This window comes from Leuciscus leuciscus (genome assembly GCF_965113295.1).
Source record: "Leuciscus leuciscus genome assembly, chromosome: 18".
Classification (NCBI taxonomy): Eukaryota; Metazoa; Chordata; class Actinopteri; order Cypriniformes; family Leuciscidae; genus Leuciscus; species Leuciscus leuciscus.
This window is the reverse complement of record NC_138742.1, coordinates 38,422,139-38,444,197: the sequence shown is the minus strand read 5'-3', so window position 1 is coordinate 38,444,197 and position 22,059 is coordinate 38,422,139. Positions and strand designations below refer to the sequence as shown.

General features: G+C 42.6%; 2 protein-coding genes and 2 long non-coding RNA genes across 4 annotated transcripts; 2 read left to right on the top strand and 2 right to left on the bottom strand.

Annotated features, from left to right (window-relative positions):
- Nucleotides 1-1,450: 1,450 nt before the first annotated feature.
- Nucleotides 1,451-11,602, top strand: LOC309480401. Its single transcript, XR_014199630.1, has 7 exons — nucleotides 1,451-1,539; nucleotides 2,410-2,512; nucleotides 2,614-2,719; nucleotides 9,240-9,289; nucleotides 9,373-9,445; nucleotides 10,677-10,870; nucleotides 10,961-11,602. It is a non-coding gene; the product is annotated as an uncharacterized lncRNA (long non-coding RNA).
- Nucleotides 11,603-12,511: 909 nt separating this feature from the next.
- Nucleotides 12,512-14,490, top strand: LOC309480402. The gene is made up of 2 exons (XR_014199631.1): nucleotides 12,512-13,326; nucleotides 13,465-14,490. It is a non-coding gene; the product is annotated as an uncharacterized lncRNA (long non-coding RNA).
- A 912-nt stretch (nucleotides 14,491-15,402) lies between these two features.
- LOC309480250 (uncharacterized protein) lies at nucleotides 15,403-22,057 on the bottom strand (the record flags this gene model as incomplete). The annotated part of the gene is made up of 2 exons (XM_082144662.1): nucleotides 21,545-22,057; nucleotides 15,403-15,820 (listed from the first exon to the last, which is right to left on the bottom strand). Exons 1-2 carry the CDS (start codon nucleotides 21,856-21,858, stop codon nucleotides 15,403-15,405), a joined length of 732 nt encoding a protein of 243 aa, XP_082000788.1. The 5' UTR covers nucleotides 21,859-22,057.
- On the bottom strand, nucleotides 18,037-21,140 carry LOC309480382 (uncharacterized protein). The gene is made up of 2 exons (XM_082144818.1): nucleotides 19,484-21,140; nucleotides 18,037-19,246 (listed from the first exon to the last, which is right to left on the bottom strand). The coding sequence occupies exons 1-2, from the start codon at nucleotides 20,414-20,416 to the stop codon at nucleotides 18,734-18,736; spliced, it is 1,446 nt and encodes a 481-aa protein (XP_082000944.1). The 5' UTR covers nucleotides 20,417-21,140; the 3' UTR covers nucleotides 18,037-18,733.
- Nucleotides 22,058-22,059: the final 2 nt, after the last annotated feature.

Genomic DNA, 22,059 nt, shown 5'->3' with positions numbered 1-22,059 from the left:
TATTGCGTGTCTTCAATAGGAGTCGCACTTCCCCGTTCATCCATGGCTTCTGATTTGGGTATGTGGTGATCTGCTTCTGAGTTGTAACACTGTCAATGGTGGTATTGATATAATCCAGTACAGAGGAGGTGTAGCAGTCAATGTCCGTGTGAGAGCCACTGGTGGCTTGAGAAGCAAACATACTCCAGTCTGTGTGTAGAAACCTTTCCTGGAGTGAGAAATCTGCCCCCGCAGGCCACACCTTGATGGTCTTCACTGATGGCTTCACGCGATTGATGAGAGGTGCATATTTGGGGGTGAGGAACAAAGAAAGGTGATCTGACTGTCCCAGGTGGGGAGGGGTGTCGCGACGTAAGCTCCAGCCATGTTTGTGTAAACATGGTCTAAGGTTTTGTTTCCTCTGGTGTGACAGGAAACATGCTGGTGAAATTTCGGTAGCACTGACTTTAAGTTTGAATGATTAAAATCACCCGCAACAATAAACGCAGCTTCCGGGTGAACGGTCTGTTGTTTACTGATGGCTGCGTGAAGTTCTTTCATAGCAAACTTGGCATCAGCATCCGGGGGAATATAGGCTGCAGTTATAATAGTGGAAGTGAACTCCCGCGGTAGATAAAACGGTCTACATTTAACCATGAGAAACTCAAGGTTAGCTGAACAATGTCTCCCAACAATAGCAGAGTTTGTGCACCAAGCTTTGTTAATGTAAATGCACAATCCACCACCTCTGGTCTTACCGGAGCCATCTAATGTTCTATCCGCCCGGAATGTATGGCGTCCCGCTAGCTCAATAGCGTTGTCCGGTATTCCGCTGTTTAACCATGTTTCCGTGAAAATTAGAACATTACAGTTCAAAAGTCTCTTGCTGTATGTGATGTTGAGTCGAATCTCCTCCATTTTGTTCAACAGCGACCGTACTTTGGCAAGGAAAATGCTGGGTAAAGAGAGCCGGTGTGGTGTTAGCTTTAGCTTAGCTCTTAGTCCTCCGCGCTTCCCCTGCCTTTGTTTACGATCTCGACGCCGCCTGCGAGCACTTCCGCCCGGCCGGGCAGAGTGCATAGCCTCGGGTGTTCTGGCAATCTCAGGAAGGAGTCGAAGGTTGTCCATAAAACTGTCGGAAATTCGCAAACCAATATCCAAAAGCTCACCTTGGGTGTACGATGTTAAGGCACAACTGTTCTGCACGAACAGACCCGAAATGAGCAAGAAAAATACTGCTAAATTGCAGAATCTGGAGAGATCGCGAGCCTCGCGATGTACTTGCGCCGCCATCTTGGTTTCAATCAGTTTTGAATGGAATTATGGAAATAAATAAACTTTTCCATGATATTCAAATTTTTTGGGAAGGGTCTGTGTATATATATATATCACATGAGGATTGGTATTAGATGATTCTTTGAATCTCCTTTTTTAATTTTTAATCTCCTAATTTTCTGATCTTATTTTGTAGTTCTGTGACCTCACAAAACAAGAAGTCACATACATGGATCCATTTGGTGAAACCAATGGCAAGAAAAAATGGATTCTGAAGAATTGGAGGTAGTAGAATAACAATAAATAACATTAAGATTTTGATAGTATCCCTTTATTTCAAGGCTGTAATCATTTGGTCCATTTGTCCGTTCAGTTACATGACAACAGCATTTTGGGAGCCTGAAAACACAAGCTTTTGAAAACGGATTTCAAAGTGCATGGTTTTGAAAATGATGCATTTACTGTCTCATAACAATATTTTATGATGCTTAAAAATCAGCCTTGCATCACAGGAATAAATTACCTTTTTAACTGTATTACTATAGAAAACAATTATTTTAAATTGAAATAATATTTCACGACATTACGTCTTTGTCTTACAATTGTTCTTACATAAATGCAGCCTTGGTGAGCAGAAGAAACGTAAAAAATTAAAAAGTTATCATATTTTTGAACTTTTGACAGGCACACATACGTATACATAAAATGCAACAACAAAAAAAAATGTCTTGAGTTATAGAGATGGGTATAGTGCCTGGGAAGCTCAATATTTAAACTTTTGGGGAGGTAAACCCATGAATGGGTTGTCAATGATCAATAAACTGAATACACACTTCACCTTTAATTAATTGTACACATTTCTAACATTTAAAAGTCATGACTTAAAAGTGACACCGCAAAAAAACGGAGACACGTCCTGGCCAGATATTTTTGAAAAATACCCCCGTCCACAGTCTACTTTCATTTAGTTAATACTTGATACTTGCCAAAGTGTGTTGTGTTTAGAGTCCTGCTGCACAACAAAATTATTCTGCTAATGGATTTTATTATAGTGAAACATTACCTTAAATGACCAAGCATATGAAAAAACAACAACATACTATATCAGCACTACATTCAGAACAAATACCTAATAATTAAGCTTTATTTTTTCAGTTCTTTTGCCAAAGCTAAAGGATGTGCCCTGAAATGGACATGGAATGATGTGCCCCACCCACGACAAGAGGATGGACATTCTTGTGGGGTCCATGTGCTAATGGTAATTTTTTTCTAATTTTCTAAAATCTGTCGATGTACTTTTATTTTTATGCATTCTGATAAAGTATTTAGAATTCACATTAAAATGTATATATATTTCAGTTTGCTCAGGCCCTGCTTGAGGGAAAAGGTTTCGTGGATGGATATGCCTCAGTGGATATACCCCAGCTAAGGGCACAGTTCTGCAACATTCTGTTCTCCTCTTTAGGTGCTCCCTTTCATAAAAACTAAAGCAAAACATACAAATTATACATTTGGGGGGACATGTTCGGTTCACTTAGTTTGGTCATGACCATGAGTTATTAGATCCAGTCAAGTCACCTTTATATATATCTTTATTTGACATGGACATACAATTACATTGGACGAACCATATGCATTGGTTTTAGTGTTATAGCATGCATACTAATTTTCAACACCTGTCCACGGGAGGCTTTTAGAAAGAAAATACAATAACAAGACTAATAACAAAAGTGATAACAACAATACCAAAAAAACAAACAAACAAAAAAACAGCAAAGCATCAGAATCAGAGAGTATCTTAGTTGTAGGTTATACATGCGAGCACTGTTGTTTAGTTTTTAGCCATTGTTTCAGTCCTCTGTTAAAAGCATTGCCATCAGTCTCTAGTTTTAAATTAGCGCGTGAAGCATTCCAGAGTTTTGGCCCCTTTACAGAGAAAGCAGACTGACCAAAAGAGGTCTTGCACTTTGGGACTAGACAGACTAGACACTTTATTTACAGTATATAGCGCTTTTTTCAATGCAGATTGTGTCAAAGCAGCTTTACAGTGATAGAGGGAACATCATTTTGGCTGTACAGCAGCTCTAGAAGAAAAAAGTGTCCTGCTTGCATAAGTTCAGTATTGATTCATTCTGTTGTAAAAAATCATTAGTTATTAATTTAGTTCATTTATCTATACAGCAGCTCTGGAGAAACAGTGATGTCATCATCCAGCTCACTTCAGTTCCCTTTCAAGGGAACTCCCGTTGCGTCGAAAAGCTGACGCTATGGGAACGCTTTGCGTGATGACGTCTTGAAGCACATGTAAAATCAGTCCAATGGTGTGGCGGAACGTCAGAGGCGGGTGACATCACGTACCAGGAAGCTATAAAAGCCGGCCCGAAACAGAAAACGAAAGCTTTCTGAGTCTTCAGTTGCGCTCTGTGTTGAATCTGTCCTTGTTATTTGGTGTTGTCTGTCTATATTATATATATATATTCAGTATGGCGAGCAAGCAGCAGTTTAGAGTGTGTGTCCATCCCTGCCCGCGTTATTTAACGGGAGGTGATACTCACACTCTTTGTGTTGTTTGTTTGGGTGAGGAGCATGCCCAGTCAGCACTCGAGGGTGGTGACTGTGTGCATTGCGACGCGCTTCCATTGCGCACGCTCCGATCCCGCTTGGCTCGGTTCAATCCCGATCGCGTTCCCCAGGGCTCGGGTCCCGCCGCGGCTGAGGCTCGGCGGCGATCTCAGACCTGGGGTTCGCAAATGGATCTGTCAGTGGATGTTGAGACGGGCTCTGCCTTATCTCAGCATCAATCTGACAGATCCAGTGCCTCTCATCAGGGTGTGGAAGCACGCATTGCGGTTTCTTCCCCCCCGATAGAGGCACCAATACTGCAACTGTCCAGCTCTGAGGAGTTGGATGTTGTGAGTATTGAAGCTGAGTCTGAGGATTCGCCACCTCAGTCTCATGCGTTTGAGGAACTGCTCGATGTTATTACTAGAGCAGTTGACAGACTATCTATTGAGTGGCCAGAGGATAGGCAGGACGTTCGTTCGAAAAGTAAGCTCGACGAACGCTTCCTGCCATCTCGTACACAGCCTCAGCGAAGAAGCCTTCCGTTTTTCCCCGATCTCCACACCGAGGTGTCGAAATCGTGGGGAAAACCGGTTTCATACAGAGTGTATGCACCACAAACATCCCACTATTCTTCCATTCACAAATATAAAGAATATGGTTATGGGGAGATGCCGAAGGTGGAGGAGACGCTTGCGAGCTATCTCTCTCCAGCAACGGCATCTTCTCTGAAAGCTCCTTCACTTCCCTCTAAGCCAGTAAAATTCACATCATCTCTGGTTCATAAATCGTATGCAGCCGCTGGTCAAGCTGCAGCGTGTCTGCATACGATGTCTATTATGCAAGCCTATCAGGCAGAATTATTGGGGGATTTAGAGGAGGGCGGGGGAATTGGTCCTGACACAGTGGCTGAACTACGCAGAGCCACAGATCTGTCTCTCAGGGCCACCAAGGAGACCGCTAAATCAATCGGGCGGTCTATGGCAGCCCTGGTGGCCACTGAGAGGCATCTGTGGCTCAATTTGAGCGATATAAAAGAGAAAGAAAAGCACGTTCTCTTAGATGCTCCGGTTTCCACTGTTGGTTTATTTGGTGATGCAGTAAACAGTGCGGTAGCTAAATCTCAGGAAGCTGCTAAACAGGCAGCTGCATTACAAAAACTTCTCCCCCGCCGTTCTTTCATTGAGGCTGCTGAGCGGGAGCAGCCTCACTCCTCTAAAAAGAGCGCTGAACATCGTGCCACTCAAAAACAGAGTGTGTCCTCTCGTGCTCCCCCACAAAAATCTCGGGGACACGGAGGGCGCTCTCAAACCCAGCAGTCTTCGAGGGGTAAAACGGATCTGCGGACCGTTATTACCGCCAAGAAGGCTGCTGGGAAAAAGTCCTGATGTCTGAGGGCTCAGGACAAATGAGGGTAGTCCCCCCGAAGCAGAGCGGTTAACACCTCTTTTCACGGTGCCCGTCTCTCTTCGGTGCCCTCAGGGGACCGTTCTGCCAACCCTGCCACCTCTGGTGTTACAGGGCGCAGCGGTCTCCGGCGAGCACATATCTCAAGGTCCACCCGGAAACGTAGTGGCCTCGGGATGCCCGCCCCCTCTGAGGAGGGTGCTAGAGCAGTCTGTTTGGTCGTTCCCTGCCGGTGCGCCGTTACAGGGCGACGAACCGACTACTCAACAGCAGGAGAAAAATACGGTGCCGTCTCTCTTCGGTGCCCTCAGGGGACCGTTCTGCCAACCCTGCCGCCTCCGGTGTTACAGGGCGCAGCGGTCTCCGGCGAGCACTTATCTCAAGGTCCACCCGGAAACGTAGTGGCCTCGGGATGCCCGCCCCCTCTGAGGAGGGTGCTGGAGCAGTCTGTTTGGTCGTTCCCTGCCGGTGCGCCGTTACAGGGCGACGAACCGACTACTCAACAGCAACAAAATCCAGAAACCAGTCTCGAGAGACTGGTACCTCTAGTAGAATCTTTGACAGCGTGGAAGCTACTGTCAAATGTTTCTCGTTGGGTCCTGCAGACCGTGGAAAAAGGGTATTAGATACAATTCTATTAACGCCCACCGCGGTTTATGGGGGTCCTGCCCACAGTGGTGGGCCCCGAGCAGGTTCTGGTTATGGAACAGGAAGTAAACACTCTGTTAGAGAAAGGGGCCATAGAATATGTACCCCCCTCCAACAGGGAAACCGGGTTTTACAACCGGTACTTCATAGTTCCAAAAAAGGACGGGGGATTGCGTCCCATTTTAGATCTTCGAGTTCTGTACGAGCACATGCAGCTCAAGTTCAAAATGTTAACCTTGAGACAAATCGTGCCACAGATCAGGTCCGAGGACTGGTTTGTCACGATAGACCTCAAGGACGCATATTTCCATCCGTCCGTGTCATTGGAAGTTCCTGAGGTTTGCTTTCGGGGGCAAAGCATACCAATATCGAGTTCTTCCATTCGGCCTAGCTTTATCACCCCGCACTTTCACCAAATGCGTGGATGCAGCTCTGGCGCCTCTGCGCCTCCGGGGTATTCGCATCACGAACTACTTCGACGATTGGTTGATTTTAGCTCAGTCGCATTAGATGGCGGTTCAACATCGAGATGTTGTTCTCGCCCATATGAAAGAGTTGGGGTTACGGCTGAACGCCAAGAAGAGTGTGCTTTCTCCATTTTAGAGGACCACTTTTTTAGGCGTGGTTTGGGATTCAGTGTCGATGCAGGCGCGCCTGTCATCGCCACGCTTCGATTCCATCCTGGCAGCTGTGAGAAGTGTAAAGCTAGGCCAGCTACTCACTGTCAAACAGTTCCAGAGACTGTTGGGTCTCATGGCAGCAGCTTCCAACGGGATACCTTTTGGACTGCTGCACATGAGGCCCCTGCAGTGGTGGCTCAGGACCAGAGGGTTTTTCCCCGAGGGGCAACCCATTTCGCACAATCAAGGTCACGCGGTGATGCCTACGTGCCTTGGTTATGTGGAAGAAACCTTGGTTCCTGTCCCAGGGCCCAGTGCTGGGAGCTCCTTGTCGTCGCAAACTGCTAACGACGGATGCTTCCCTCACGGGTTGGGGAGCGATCCTGAGGGTCGCTCATCTCAAGGTCTGTGGGAAGACCATCATCGTTCCTGGCATTCTATAGCCTAGAGATGTTAGCTGTCTTCCGGGCTCTGAGGAGCTTTATCACAGGTCTCAGGGGACACCATGTGTAGTACATACGGACAACACGTCGGTAGTCGCCTATATCAAGGGGGTTTGCGCTGGCATGCCATATCCTCTTGTGGTCCCAGGGGAAGTTGCTGTCACTCAAGGCAGCCTACATCCCCGGGGTCCAGAATATAGGAGCAGACACTCTGTCGAGACAGGGGCCGAGGCCCGGGGGAATGGTGGCTCCACCCCCGAGGTGGTGGAGCTGATATGGAAATTATAAGTGGATCTGTTTGCGTCTCGAGAGACGTCTCACTGTCCACTTTGGTTCTCCTTCACGCATCCAGCTCCTCTGGGACTGGATGCTATGGTACAGACGTGGCCGAGGCTACGTCTGTACGCCTTTCCCCCAGTTGCTCTGCTCCCGGGAGTTCTGGAAAGAGTTCGCAGGGACCGGGTTTGCCTGCTTTTTATAGCCCCGCGCTGGCCGGGCAGAGTATGGTTTCCCGATATTGTGTCCCTCCTCGACGGGCATCCTCTGGAGTTACCCGTCAGGAGGGACCTTCTGTCCCAGGCAGAGGGCTCGATATTTCACCCTCGGCCAGAACTGTGGAACCTGTGGGCTTGGCCTCTGAGGGGGCCCAGCTCATAGAGTCAGGTCTCTCAACCGAGGTTGTTGAGACCATTCTACAGTCCAGAGCTCCCTCCACGAGGAAACTTTATGCCCTGAAGTGGAGAGTATTCACTTCTTGGTGTAGTGACCGTCGGTTGGACCCAGTCCACTGCCCAATTGGTACAGTGCTGGAGTTCCTGCAGGAACGGTTCACTGCAGGTCTGACCCCGTCCACTTTAAAGGTCTATGTGGCGGCCATAGGTGCTTACCACAGTCCTTTGGGTGGAATGTCTGTGGGGAAAGACCCCTTGGTATCTCGTTTCCTTCGTGGCACTTGGAGGTCCTCCTCCCTTTCGAAATCGGACCAGGAGGCGAATAATTTGCTTTGCCCTGTTCGGGCGTTAGACGCGTATGTCCACAGAGCTGCCCTGTGGCGTAAAAGTGACTTTTGCTCCCCTAACAAGGGAGGTCCAGTGTCTAAGCAAAGGATGAGCAAGTGGGTGGTTGAGACTATCTCACTGGCTTATGAGGCGGCTGGACAGCCTTCTCCTTTGGCTGTCCGGTCGCTCTCTACTAGGAGTATGGCGGCCTCTAAGGCCCTTATATCAGGAGTATCGTTACAGGACGTCTGTGATGCGGCAGGCTGGTCCTCACCGCACACCTTCGTCAGGTTCTACTCTCTGGATTTAGACTCTACTCTAGGGTCTCATGTTTTGTCTTCTTAGTGCTGCTCACATGATTACACACAGGACAGACATTTGTAGCTATGGAGGCGTTGGTATAGACGTTCCCATAGCGTCAGCTTTTCGACGCAACGGGAGTTCCCTTGAAAGGGAACGCCTCGGTTACGACTGTAACCTCGGTTCCCTGAAGAGGGAACGAGCGTTGCGTCGCCTTGCCATATCTCCTTCATGCCTGTCAGCGCGACTTCAGACTTTACGAAGCTTTCGTTTTCTGTTTCGGGCCGGCTTTTATAGCTTCCTGGTACGTGACGTCACCCGCCTCTGACGTTCCGCCACACCATTGGACTGATTTTACATGTGCTTCAAGACGTCATCACGCAAAGCGTTCCCATAGCGTCAGCTTTTCGACGCAACGCTCGTTCCCTCTTCAGGGAACCGAGGTTACAGTCGTAACCGAGGCGTTCTCAATCAATGGTGTCAATGCAGGAGATCAATAATATTGTTTAATATCAAGTGTTCCCATCTAAGCAAGCCAGTGGCCAGAAGCGACAGCGGCAAGGGTTAATTAATTAATATTAATTAGTGGGAATGTGATGTGTCATGACCACAAGATCATGTCTACATTATATGTTCAAAGTGAAGCAGCGCTGCACAGACCGAACGGTTTTGGATCCTTGCTTCTCCTCTTCCTTGCCAACTCGTGACAATAAGAATGTCACTACTCATGGACAAATGAATATCTCATGGCCAAGACAAAACTACTCATTTGATTCTTAATATATGATTTGCATATATATACTGTATACACACACACACACACACACACACACACACACACACATATATATGTCAAAGCAATAACTGAATCAGCATACTATCATCTAAAAAATATTGCAAGAATTAGATGCTTTGTTTCCAGACAAGACTTAGAGAAACTTGTGCATGCTTTAATCACCAGTATATATATATATATATATATATGATCATAATTTTTTCCCCTGCAGATAGAGGTGTAAAGTGCACATTGTGCTGGAGTGTCCTGATGAAAGAGAAGGTAAATAGAAGAATCTGTTTAATACTGTAACTAATAAAAAAATAAAAATAAAAATAAAAAAACAAGCATTGTTTCACTTTTAGGTGTGCTGTCAGGAATGCGGTGCACACAGCCATTTGAGATGTCAGCGAACACCATGTGGCATCTGTGTAATTTGTAAGTAATTTCAATTCCAAGAACAAACAGCTATTCAACACACTGTCTAAAATGTGCAGGCTAAAAGAGCAAGTTGTGCAAACTGCGGTGAAACTCCCACAAAAATCAAAACAAGTATATAATGTTACATACTATATTTCAAAGCAAATTTAAGGATATTTTTTAGATGAAATGGGCAGTTTGAATAAGGGTATGCTTATATGCATGTTATGCAGTGCTGTACAGTTTGTTTTTGGAACAGTCTTTTTAATAGTCTAATAGTGCTTCAACTACTGAAGGTATTTGACCTCTGGTGATGCACTTTGTTTCAAAAAAATTTTGAGTGCATGCTATCTTTTTACATCATAGGTCTTGTCTTAGGAAAAAAAAAATACAATTATGCATTTAGACTCAGAAAGTCTCAGAAAGTTACAAGTGTATGTTTTGCTGAAGCATGAGGGGAATGTTATTAGTTAATAATATGTTTGGGTCTGTTCCTTATAATGTATGACTTCAGAACTGTTGTCCATTGTAGATGTATAGAGGATTATGTATCCCAGTACAAGTTTAGTTGTACACCCATTTTAATGTTTTCTATAGATGTAATAATTAGTCCTCCTGAGATTAGAATGGCATTGCTGTTTATGCTGATGCTTCAAATAGCAGGTGAAGGAAACAATATCTTCGAACATCTACAAAAAGGAGAAAGTAAGCAGACAGAGGAAAGAACAAGACCTCCAGATGATGAGAAGAAACAAGAGGAAGAAGAGAAAAGGGAAACTCACAAAACAGAAAAAGTGGAAGTAAAAAACAAACAATCAAAGGGTAAAAAAAGAAAGGCAAGTGATGCATCAGACAGGGAAAAAAAGCAAGACAGCAAGGAAGAAAGACAGCCACAAACCTTTGACACTGGCAAGGATGCAGGTTTTGAAAATGAGGAAATACAGGCAAGAGACAGTGGAGACTGTCCTTTGAATAACCCCACAGACAACATTAAAGGCATCAAAGTTTTTGGACGCTTAGCCCTCACTGGTCAGAGAAAGTCCCCGTATGTTGTCACAAAAGAAGAAATTCAGCGCAGAATAGAAGGGGAGAATATGTCCTCTAATGTTTTCAGAGATCTGCTAGGAGTAAGTTCATTTTTAAATTGATAAGGTCGATATATTAAGTTATCAGTAGTGTTTTATATTTGTTTTCATCTCTCTATTAGTTTTATTTTAGTTCTAATGCACTACTGTTAATTTTTCTTAAGGGGCGCAAACAAAATCTGCCTGAATTAGTCCTCAATCTTCCCAAGAAAATGAAGACTAAGACAAGCATTTTTAGTGCACTAACAGAGGGAGAGGCTTCAGACCTAGCCACTGGTTTAACTAAAAGCCTGTGTCAAAATGTCAGTCCAAAGTTGGTACGTAAAGACATAAGTGACCACAATGCAGAAGTAACCAGGTACAGTACATGTTCTTAATGCAGAGCTACTGTATTGCTGATATTTGATGTAATTTTATTAACCGTTTCATTTTTTTCTTTTCATTAAAGGACAACTCTGGCTAGTGTACGTGCCAACTTGCAATCAAGCCTGGATTCTAGATCAGCTTTCAGTTTATTAACCCACACATTTGGTCCACAGGCAGTGGATGGAGTGTTAGGTTTCATCTTAGAGAGTCTAAAATGAAAGCAGAACAAAGTAATGTCATGCAGCACCAATCTGTATGTGAAATGTTAAGGTTGTTAAATCTGACAATAACCTTTTATGTTTGATATTTTGTTTACACAGATGGTTCATCTCTTCAAAATGTTCCTAATTAATCGAGAACTAATTGAATCAGGGGCCTTTTATTTCTGTAAAATACCCTTATATTTGTGTTATATTAATAATTTTGTTATATCAATATGCTCAGTGTAAAATAAGATTCTTACATCTTTAATATGTGGAAAAATTAAAAATGTTTTATTTGATGAATGGCGTATGATTCCTTCTTATGAACACAAACAGAAACATACTGCATGTCATCTAGCCACATTGCAATGGTACTGTAACAGTAATAATTAATAATAGATCTAAAATATCAAATTTACATTGACGGAATCTCTTTTTAGCACACAAAATATTACATTGAAAACAGCTTTGCAGATTCTTCCGAAAACAGTATTGTTTTGAAATTAACATCAAGTTAAACAAAACATTTGGCCACACTAAAATCAGCTATTCATTTGATCCCATACAAGAAAATCTGCACCCAATCCTGTATTCACATTTTCTTTAATTTTCTTCCTTTTTTTGGGTTGTCTCTTTCTTCTTTTAAACCCTCCTGAATTTGTGTCAGAAATGCAGGTTTTCTTGGAAACCTTGGAAGTCTTTTTTCAGTTTTTTGCATTGCATGGAAGAGTGGCTGCATCTTCCTTGAAGTGTCATTGGTACAATGCCTTTTAGACAAAAGACTTCTGTCTTCTTGTTGCACATTAACATATAGATCATTTATTTGGCTTTTGATGTTCTCTGGAACAGTCTGCCATCTTTTGACAATTTCAAGAACATCTTCTAGTCTCCGGAAGTCTGAACTTGTGTCTTGTTTCTCAAAATACACATCAGCATTGTCAGATTGATTCACAGAACAGCAAATTTTTTCATTAATGGTCATGCCAAACAACTGTTGTGCTAAAATAAGGCAGGGACATATGCCATGATATGAGAATGTGCAACAGGTACAAGAATAGGTTTCCAAATCTGTATGATATGTTCCTCTCCCACAAAGGCTTTCCACGTCGATTTCCATCTTCACCTCTGAACAGACACTGAAGTGACCTTTGTCTTGTACAGCTCTTGCATGAGCTTCTATCTGAAGAGCAAGTTCAGGGAATGCATCATCCTTATCTTTGAGTATATCTAGCAACATCAAATGTTTGCATACTTCACCTTTCAAACCCACAGGGCAACTGCAGAAACATATAGGAAAGTGAGGAGTCTTGTTCGGATGGCACATTATACACATATATTTCCAATGATTCTCTTGTAATGGTGCGTTCACACCGGACGCGAATAGCGCGTCAGGCGCGAGTGATTTCAATGTTAAGTCAATGTAAAGACGCGTTACGCGCGTAAAAAATTCCTGCGGCGCGAATGAGGCGTAGAGCGCGGCGCGGTAGACGCGAATACGCCTCATTCGCGCGTCAAGTTCGCGCAAATTGAGCGTCTGGCGCGTTAAGCGCGTTAAGCGCGAATGATTTCATTAGTGCTATTTGTGCATTCACGCGTTTGACGCGAATTCGCGTCTGCCGCCCGAGTTGAAAAATCTGAACTTCTGCGTCAATTCGCGCCGCGTTAACCAATAGGAGCCTTGCTGCTGTCACGTGGTGAAGTGACGGGATAAACTCCCGCGTGGAGTTTCATTCATTTAAAATGGAGGAAAAATTCATTTTAGCCGTGAGCAGTCACCCAGAGCTATACGACAGCAGTTCTTATTTTTACCGAGACAGGAATAAAAAGGACCTTGCTTGGAAAAAGGTCAGTGAGGAGATAGGGCAAACTGGTGAGTTGTAAACATGTACACATTTCACTTTTGAGTCACGTTATTGACCTTGCCGCTATATTCCCGCTATACAGCCAAGTTACTTTTCGCTAACAAGATAATGTGTTTATTCAGAGGAAGTTTGCAGGAAAAAATGGAAAAGCCTCAGGGACACGTACCTGAAGGAGAAGAGGAAGGAGATGGAGAAGAGGAGTGGATCAGCAGCAGGGTCTGTGAAGAGGTGGAAGTTCTCTCAGATCTTGGGATTCCTCGACCCCTTCGTCACCCCACGGGAGACAAGTGGTAACATGGAGGGGGTCGAGGCCCAGATCGGAGAGGACTACCACCTCGAGGACCAGGGACAGCCTGAAGAGATATCAGGGGAGACAGTGACAGGTGTGTTTCCAGTCAAGGCATTTATGCTGTCATGTTTACAGATGAAGAAAATGCAATCTATCTATGACTATTGTTACCAATGTGTTTAACATAATAACATTTAAATGTTTAAAATAACATTTAATATTGTCTTGACAGAGGCAAATTATCAAAGAGGGGATCGTCCAAGATTCCCTGCCTCTCCTCCTGTCTCCCCAGTCCCTGGTCCCTCAGCCCCTGCTGCTGAACCCACAGGTGAGTGAAGGCAATCGTACAAACAATATTTCAACATGTCATGAGCTCTAGTCCCCTTACTAATAATCATTGTATTTGTAAATGCAGACACAAATCCATTGCAATGTATGGAACCAATCATCTGCAAACATACTTTATAGCTACTGTTCATTTGCATGTTTATCTATGTATATGTCTGAAGTATATTTATTTATTTATTAATTAAAGGATAGCCTCTAACTTATAACTTTAAGTAATTAAAGCCTATAACTTTAATTACTTAAAATATGTTAAAGCAAGTTAAAAACAGTATCTTGCATCAGTATATTGCATTTAAATTAAAAATTTTAAACCTTCACTGTGAACATGAAAATCATGTACCATCTTTCTGCCTTCTCATTGCAGTTCTGTGTTGTATTTTTTTTATTTCACATGCCAACAGAGGAGGAGAGCCCGCCGGCGGCCCCGTGAGCGGTCCCAGGATGGTCCGTCAGAGGTGGAGCAGGCGCTGATGGAGCTTCTGTCACAACCTCCGGCGCGACCACCAGCCCCACCGCCACTGTCCGCCGATGAGCACTTTCTCCTCAGCCTTCTGCCTTTTCTGCAGAGCATGCCGCCTCATATAAAAGAAAATGTTAAATTCCAAATATATAAATTGACGATGGAGAACAGCACCACTGTGTTAAATTTGGAGCAATTTGACCCCCCACAGTAGTTTAAAAAAAAATGAGGCAGCAGGCTCTGCAGGAAACGCAGAATGCCTTCCTTCCTTTTCTCCTACATGTTGTTCCCTGTGGCTTTTCCACCTTCCAAGCGAGGACCTTTTTATTCCTGTCTCTTTGTAAATAGTTTGTACGTTCAGTTTTTTTATTTTTAAATTCTGTTCATATTGTTAAATATAAATGTTCTATATTCATTTTATTTAAACCAATAAATTATTTTTAAATATGACTAAATGCCTCGTGTGGTTCTAATGCACAACAAAACATTTCTTTTATCACATAACTTGATTTTTTATATTTTTTTTATATACGAGATATATTAATTTAGTATTTAATGTTATTTATTCCATATCTAAATATAGATTATATGAAACATCATTGTAATGTGAAGAAAACCAAAAAAAAAGAAAGGTTCACTTTTGGAGGCTGGCTCCATTTATTTATTAAAAAATAAATAGATCATTTTACCTTGTATACAAACATTGAAAACCTGTAATTTTGAAAAGGTTAGTCAGAGTTTAAACTTAATACATGTGCAAGTTGTGGACCTGACAGCCTGGAACTGAGGCTGACAACCTGGAAAAAAAATACTAAATCTTATAATGGAGGAAAACTGTTTTTAGAAAAACATGCTCTTTATAGGTTTGTGGGTGGCTCTTAAAAGAGCCGTTGTGGGGAAGTCATGAGGAGGACTTCAAATGCTACTCCGTCGGCTGCCATGGTACTGCTCCCTCCGCTGAGAAGTGTTCCATGAAAACCTCCCTCACCTGGAGTGCCTCTCTAGAGGAGTTGTTGGCTGCAACTCGACCCAGACCTGGCAGTGGCTCATCTCCAGCATGCCCCGCGCCCCTCACAGCAGGTGCCTCTCTCCCTTCCGAATACCGCATGAAGTTGTGGAGAACACACGTCGCCTTCACACACTTCTCCGCAACTTCAGGGTGGACCTCGATAAGGCGGCGGTACATCCTCCACTGTGAGGAGAGTATGCCAAAGGCGTTCTCCACCACCAGCCTGGCTCTGGAGAGGCGGTAATTGAAGACACGCCTCTCTGGAGGAAGCGTGCGTCCAGGGAAGGAACGCCTCATCAGCCACGAAGACATGGGGCTGGGGTCCTCTGTCTTCAGCACCAGGTAGAGGCTGGTCAGGAGGCAGATGAAGAGTGCCAGCCCGGAGAGCCTGTCCAAAGGCGGAGTTTGCCAGAATCCCTGCCGTACCCCCCAACATCGATCACCCGGAAGCGATACTTCGCATCCACAACTGCAAGCAGAACGATGGAGAACGTTCCCTTGTAGTTGTGGAACTGGGATCCTGAGTTGGGGGGTGCCTTCATCACCACATGCTTCCCATCCACCGCTCTAACGCACAGAGGGAAGTTCCACCGCTCCTGAAATCCCTCTGCGATGGACCTCCAGTCATCGGTGGTGGGCACAGCCATGTAGTCCTCCACAAGGCAGTCCCAGATGGCAGTCACTACCTGGGCGACGATCTGGCACACGGTGGAGACACCAACTCGGTAGCTGGACGCTATCGTCCTGAATGAGTCCCCAGTGGCAAGAAACCTAGAAAACATTGTTATAAATATTATTACAAGTACACTTGTAGTTACATATTAAACTATACAATCAACAGGTATGCTATTAACCCTCTGAGGTCGAGAAACGCGCCGACGCGTTTTGCTGGATTTTTTTCACATAGCAGCAACATAAACTTAAATTACTCCGTCATTTATGGTTATACAGAAAAAAGAAATATAAAAAAATAATCTGTGATATTTCTACTTTTGTATGTGTCCACTTACAATCAAATCAAAACATTGTGCTTTTGTAAAATAAAGAAAATAAACAGGGTGTGCGTTCTGCCTCTCCGTCGCGGTGAACTTTTTTTTCTTGAGCACGTCTATAAACTGAAACATAACTCAGCGAATACTTCTCACACATTTATGAGCCATATACCTTTATACACATTTAAGTGTGTACTTTTAAATGATCGGATTCAAACTGAAAACAAATATTCTCTGTTTAAGTAATTTGTATAAAACCAACAGGATGTCCAGTATCTCAAACGCTTGCTAATTACTTTCTAAAGAGATTCACATGCAAATCTCCACATGGGACGCGAACGCCCTCGTTACCTCAAACACAAAACACCAAAACACTTCACAAGTCTCTGCTTTTCGTCGAGTTTGGAAGACACGTCTGAGCTTACATTGGATTTAACTCAGAAGAAGAAGAACGCGATTTGAAGACAAGAAAGATGTAAGGTAAGAAATTCTTACTTATTAGTTTATGGTATTGTTGCATAAACTTCACATTGCAGTTGAACTGTTGCTAGATATATGGTGAATATGATACTATTTAGACCCGTGTTTCCTGTTAAATACTGTTTGTGGATATCTGCTCAAACATAGATATGTATAACCATAATGTTTAATATTTTGGAGCGTGATGGCGTTTGAATGTATCATATTTTGGAGCGCGCTGTGGGTTTGAGTATCATATTTTGGAGCGCGCTGTGGGTTTTAATGTATCATATTTTGGAGCGCGATCGCGTTTGAAAGGAAAAATGCACCAAACATTAGGCTTTATGTTTTTACTATTATCTCATTTCATATCATCATAACGAATGGAAACATTTGAAGTAACATATGATAATCAATATATTTTTCTCTAGCGTAGTTGTTTTTGAAATCTTTTGGAAGATTTAATTTATTGTTATTATTATTTTATGCAGCACTGCGTAGCCTATGCCTACAAGGCACAACAAACCTGGTGTTCATTATATATTGTTGGAAACGTGTGTGTGTGTGTGTGTATTCTGTGAATTTTAAAAAGAAATTTTAACCAGAAAAATCTAAAATCTATTCCCAAAATCGTGCAGCCCTATAGTTTCTCTTGATATCATTATGTTCACAGTTTTTTCTTTTTTTTTTTTCTTTCAGGGACCAGATGCAATTGAGTCCTGCTGACTTCAACATTCACATGAGTCTCTGTACATGAACATGGTAAAGTGAAAATCAAACACCTTGGAAATGAAAGGTATGTACAATGTTTTTAGGAATGGCACAAAGGTCTCTGTCTTTGGATCATTGTTTTCAATGTGCTCTTTTGTCATTTGTATTTTTGGATTGTGTTGTGTTGTAAATAAATCCAAACAATCTAAAAGCCATTCTTTTTTAAATCTCCTCATTCTTTGTGCAAGGTTGCTCTGAATGACAGGGCCTGATCGCTCCTAATAGGGCAGTTAGGGGAGTGTCTTTGTCTTTCTCAGGTGTTAAAAGCTTACATATTCATGAGATGATCACGCCTCTTCGCATAAGGCTTTGTCACACAAAACACGTCTTAGAAATTTTAAATCAATATATTGTCTTATCTGAATGAGCAGTCAGGGTGATTTTCACATAGTTTTGGAGCAAATATTCTAGGCTATGTCATACAATTTTCAAAAGTCTTGTGAAGAAATAATCAGTATGGGTTTCATGGCCTTATTTCAGTGACAATTTTTTTTTGTATTTTCACAAACCACGCATAAATGTCATTATCTCAAAACTACAAACTTTTACATACATGCTGCTGATATATTATTGTAGCAGAGTTTGTGCTGAATACAGTGTAATTAGACTTTAGCCATGAAAATGTCACTAGTAACAGAAAAACACACAAATGTCAGAGCATGTCAGAACACCTCCAGAGCCCAGAAAACAGCTCAGACCTCAGAGGGTTAAATGGTTTATGGTATATTAAAATGCCAATAATCAAGCACTACATATAGACAGTGTTGCCAAAGTTACTTTGAAAAAGTAACTTAGTTACTTTACAGATTACTTGATTTAAAAAGTAACTTAGTTACTTTACAGATTACTTGATTTTAAAAGTAACTAAGTTACTTTACAAGTTACTTTCTTAGTTACATTCAGCAGCTGCCGACAACATAAAAATGACAACCGGTTTTGCCAACACTCACTTTATTGGAAGTGTATTTTTAACAGTAACATCAACAATCTATCTCCTGACAATTAAAGTTGAACTTAAAAACTATTTCCTGAAAAAAGACATGTTTTTACAAAAAATAAAGGCAGTCTTTCTTGACTTAACATAAATACTTGTTTTTATAAAAAATTAAATACAGTCTTTCTTGACTTCACTTAACATAAATACTTGTTTTAATAAAAAAATAAAAGTCTTTCTTGACTTCACTTAACATAAATACTTGTTTTAATAAAAAATAAGTCTTTCTTGACTTCACTTAACATAAATACTTGTTTTAATAAAAAATAAAATAGTCTTTCTTGACTTCACTTAACATAAATACTTGTTTTAATAAAAAAATTTAAATAAAGAAAAAGACTATAAAATTTCTTGACCATCAAGAAGTGGTTTTACAAAACAAAACAAATGTGTAACACCACATGTAAGCTTATATCATGTTTTCTTTACTTTTGTTACTTTGGCCAAATCTTATTTTGTAATCCCATGTTATGAGTGAAACAGTGGAGTGGGGCGAGTAAACCAGTGGTTGTACCTCATTAACAGAAGCTTCTCAAACCTTTTGTCAGAAAGTCTATTTCTTCTAGGAGTGAGCACCAAACCTCCAAGACTGAAAAGCCGCTCCACAGGAGCACTTGATGGGGTTGGAGTGTTATATTTCAAGAAAATGTTCTTTATGTTTGAAAACTGATGCAGAATCTGAAGGTCATATGCTGACCTCAGGTAGTCCATGACTTCATTTTCTGCAGAATAGGTCTCCTCTGCCTCTGCCTCAAAAGTGAAAAAGTCCATCTCACCTTGGCTGGCAGATGTGGTGGGCACACTAGCAGGGCTCTGTGCTGCAAGAGCAGTTGTACGGCGGCACTCTGCTGTCAGAAGCTCTTTTACTCGCTCTCTCCTACCTGCATCTCTCAGCCATCTGAGTTTGAATTTTGGACAACTGACTGCTGCGAGAAGGGCATCTTTGTCATCCAGCACACCGGCAAAACGGGTCTGGATAGCCTGAAAAATATAATTCATATGTTAATGCATACAAGGCCTACTATTTATTATGTCATTGAATACTTACAAATCATGCCTAATGTGGGATCAATATTATGGATTTAATTTTGTTTTAGGTTACTTACTGACATTTGTATTTTTTTAATCTTCTTTTGCAATGATAATGTATATTCTGTTCCATGTTCATGACTAGTGTGATGCAAGAAATTTTAACTAGCTTAAAAGAGGGGAACATACCTGCACTATGGCATCTGGAAGGCCTGCAGTCATACTGGAGAGGGCATCTTTCACATCCAGGGTCTTCTGCATCAGAACTTCAAGTGTGGGCAGTAAAGTCCCATAAGGACAGTCACCTTGTAAAATATCAAGTGCTGCAGTCAGAGGCTTCATGGCGGTGCAGTACTCATGCAGAAACTGGTACTCTTTCTCTTTGAAGCACTTAACTCCCAGCTTGGTGCACAGAGTATTCAGCTCACACATGGGGATTTCTGCAACTCTCTTAACAGCATCAAAAAATGAATTCCACCTTGTGGATGTTGGTACCAGGAGCTTTCTTTTGCTGACTTCCTCCACTGTTTCTGATGCAAGGGTAGATCTACTTGATTTGGTCCAAAGAGCTGAGCATTTTGCTGTGCTGCTCCTATACACAGCCTTGCTCTCTGCATTGGAAGTTAAATATTTATCTACATCATTTGTGGAAATTAGGTTGATGGTGTGTGAAGCACACCTGTGATGCGGGGGAAGAGACAGCTGGCATTCACTTTCATCAACAGCTGAGAGGATTTCTGACGTATCTAAAAAAGTGACATCATCATTTGTGGGGGTGGACTCTCCCTCCTCCGTCTCATCATCGGACTCTGTGACAGGCTGAGGCTGATAAACATTAAACGCCTTGACAAAGTTGGATCCATTATCAGTCACTGTTGCAACTACTTTGTGTAGTAATCCATACGAAGAGTGAATGTTTTCGATTTCTGCACCAATAACATCATACGTGTGTCTGCCGCGAATTCTCCTACATGCCAATGCAGCCTTGTTGCGCTCTAATGTGGATCTACTAATCCAGTGGAGCGTTACTCCCATATAACTTCTGTTGTTAGCAGTCCAAATATCCGCGGTAGTTGACACAAAGTCGACCTCATTCAGCGCTGCCTTCAGATTTCTCTCCATTACTCCTCCTCCATGTAAGAAGAAAAAGCTGTTCTGTGAGGCAGCGCGGCATTGACAGTAGTAGGGATCTTATTTATTATGGCACGAAACGAGGGCGAGTCAACCGTATTTAATGGCAGCATTTCCTCCACAACAAACTGCCCGACTAACTTCTTCAACTCTCCCCCACTTACTGGTTTTGCACCGAAGTCCAGCTTTTGTTGTTTGGGTGGTCGGGGACCTCCTGCTCTCTGCTTCGCATCACCTGGTGTGACTTGCTCTATAAGTTTGACTGTGCAGTGCTGCGACTCCAAATTCGACGTAGTGTTTTTGTAGCTAGATAACACTTTGTCGCCGCCAGCACAGAGTGTACAACGGACCTTAATGTTGTCATCTTTAGCTGACACAAACTCAAAATAGTGACTGTATTTCCATCTAGAAAACGCACATCTCTCGCCTCCCTCCATTGTTGTTTACGTTTGTGTCGCTGCGTGGTACGTACACGTGACGTGAACTTCATGCATGCTGAAAACGTGACTTGTCGCATACGTGACTTCACTCCCCGAGATGCAAGAAGAAATAAATATATATTTTTATTAAGGAAAATGACAAAAATAGTGACTTGGTTAAGTAACTTTAATCTGATTACTGGTTTGGAAATAGTAACGCGTTAGATTACTCGTTACTGAAAAAAGTGGTCAGATTAGAGTAACGCGTTACTAAGTAACGCGTTACCGGCATCACTGCATATAGACAATAATCAAGCACTACATATTGCTTACAGATAGAGATATTTAATTTCTAGGTTAATGTCTAGGTTATAGCCTAGCAGTTAACTCAGTATCACTAGAAAGATCACTGGGTTTATACAGAGAAACATGACAGTATCACGTCTGCCAAGAATATTTTAATGTCTAGGTTATAGCAGTTAACTCAGTATCACTAGAAAGATCACTGTGTTTATACAGAGAAACATGACAGTATCATGTCTTCCAAGAATATTTTAATGTCTAGGTTATAGCAGTTAACTGAGTATCACTAGAAAGAGCGCCAATAGTGGTATCCGTACCACAGTTTAAAAAAAACATTGATAGCATATGTTAGCATATTGAATATACTGTATTTAAAATATCATATACATTTACTAACCGAAGACAGATGGACAGGCGCTCCGCAGCCGGGATAGAGCGCCTGTAGTTGGTGTCCTGGAGGGTGATCCTCGCTCCGATGCGGGACAGCAGGTCATTGAACTGGGCGCGGGACAGGCGGAAGTACCGCTGAAAGCGGCCGTCATCCAGGCGCAGCTCCTGGAGCAAATGATGAAACTCGCCGAACTGGGTTCGCCTCCGAAGGGTCTGGTGGACCCAAATACGGCGACGATGATCCCTACGCCGCTGTTCTGCTCTCCAGAGCAAATACAGAGCAGTGACTCTCTCGATAAATGACCGATCAACAACAGACATCTTGTAAAAAGATGGCCGCCAACGGGGTTCGAAACTTTTGGAACTTTCGTCTCTGACGCGCGTAAATTTCGCTTCAAAGTTTTGTTTTTACGCGCGTCAATTTCGCTCTTGACACGCGAATTAACACAAAGTGGTCAAGCGTCAAACTAGACGCGGCAGGCGCGAATTTGACGCGCTATTCGCGTCCGGTGTGAACGCAAC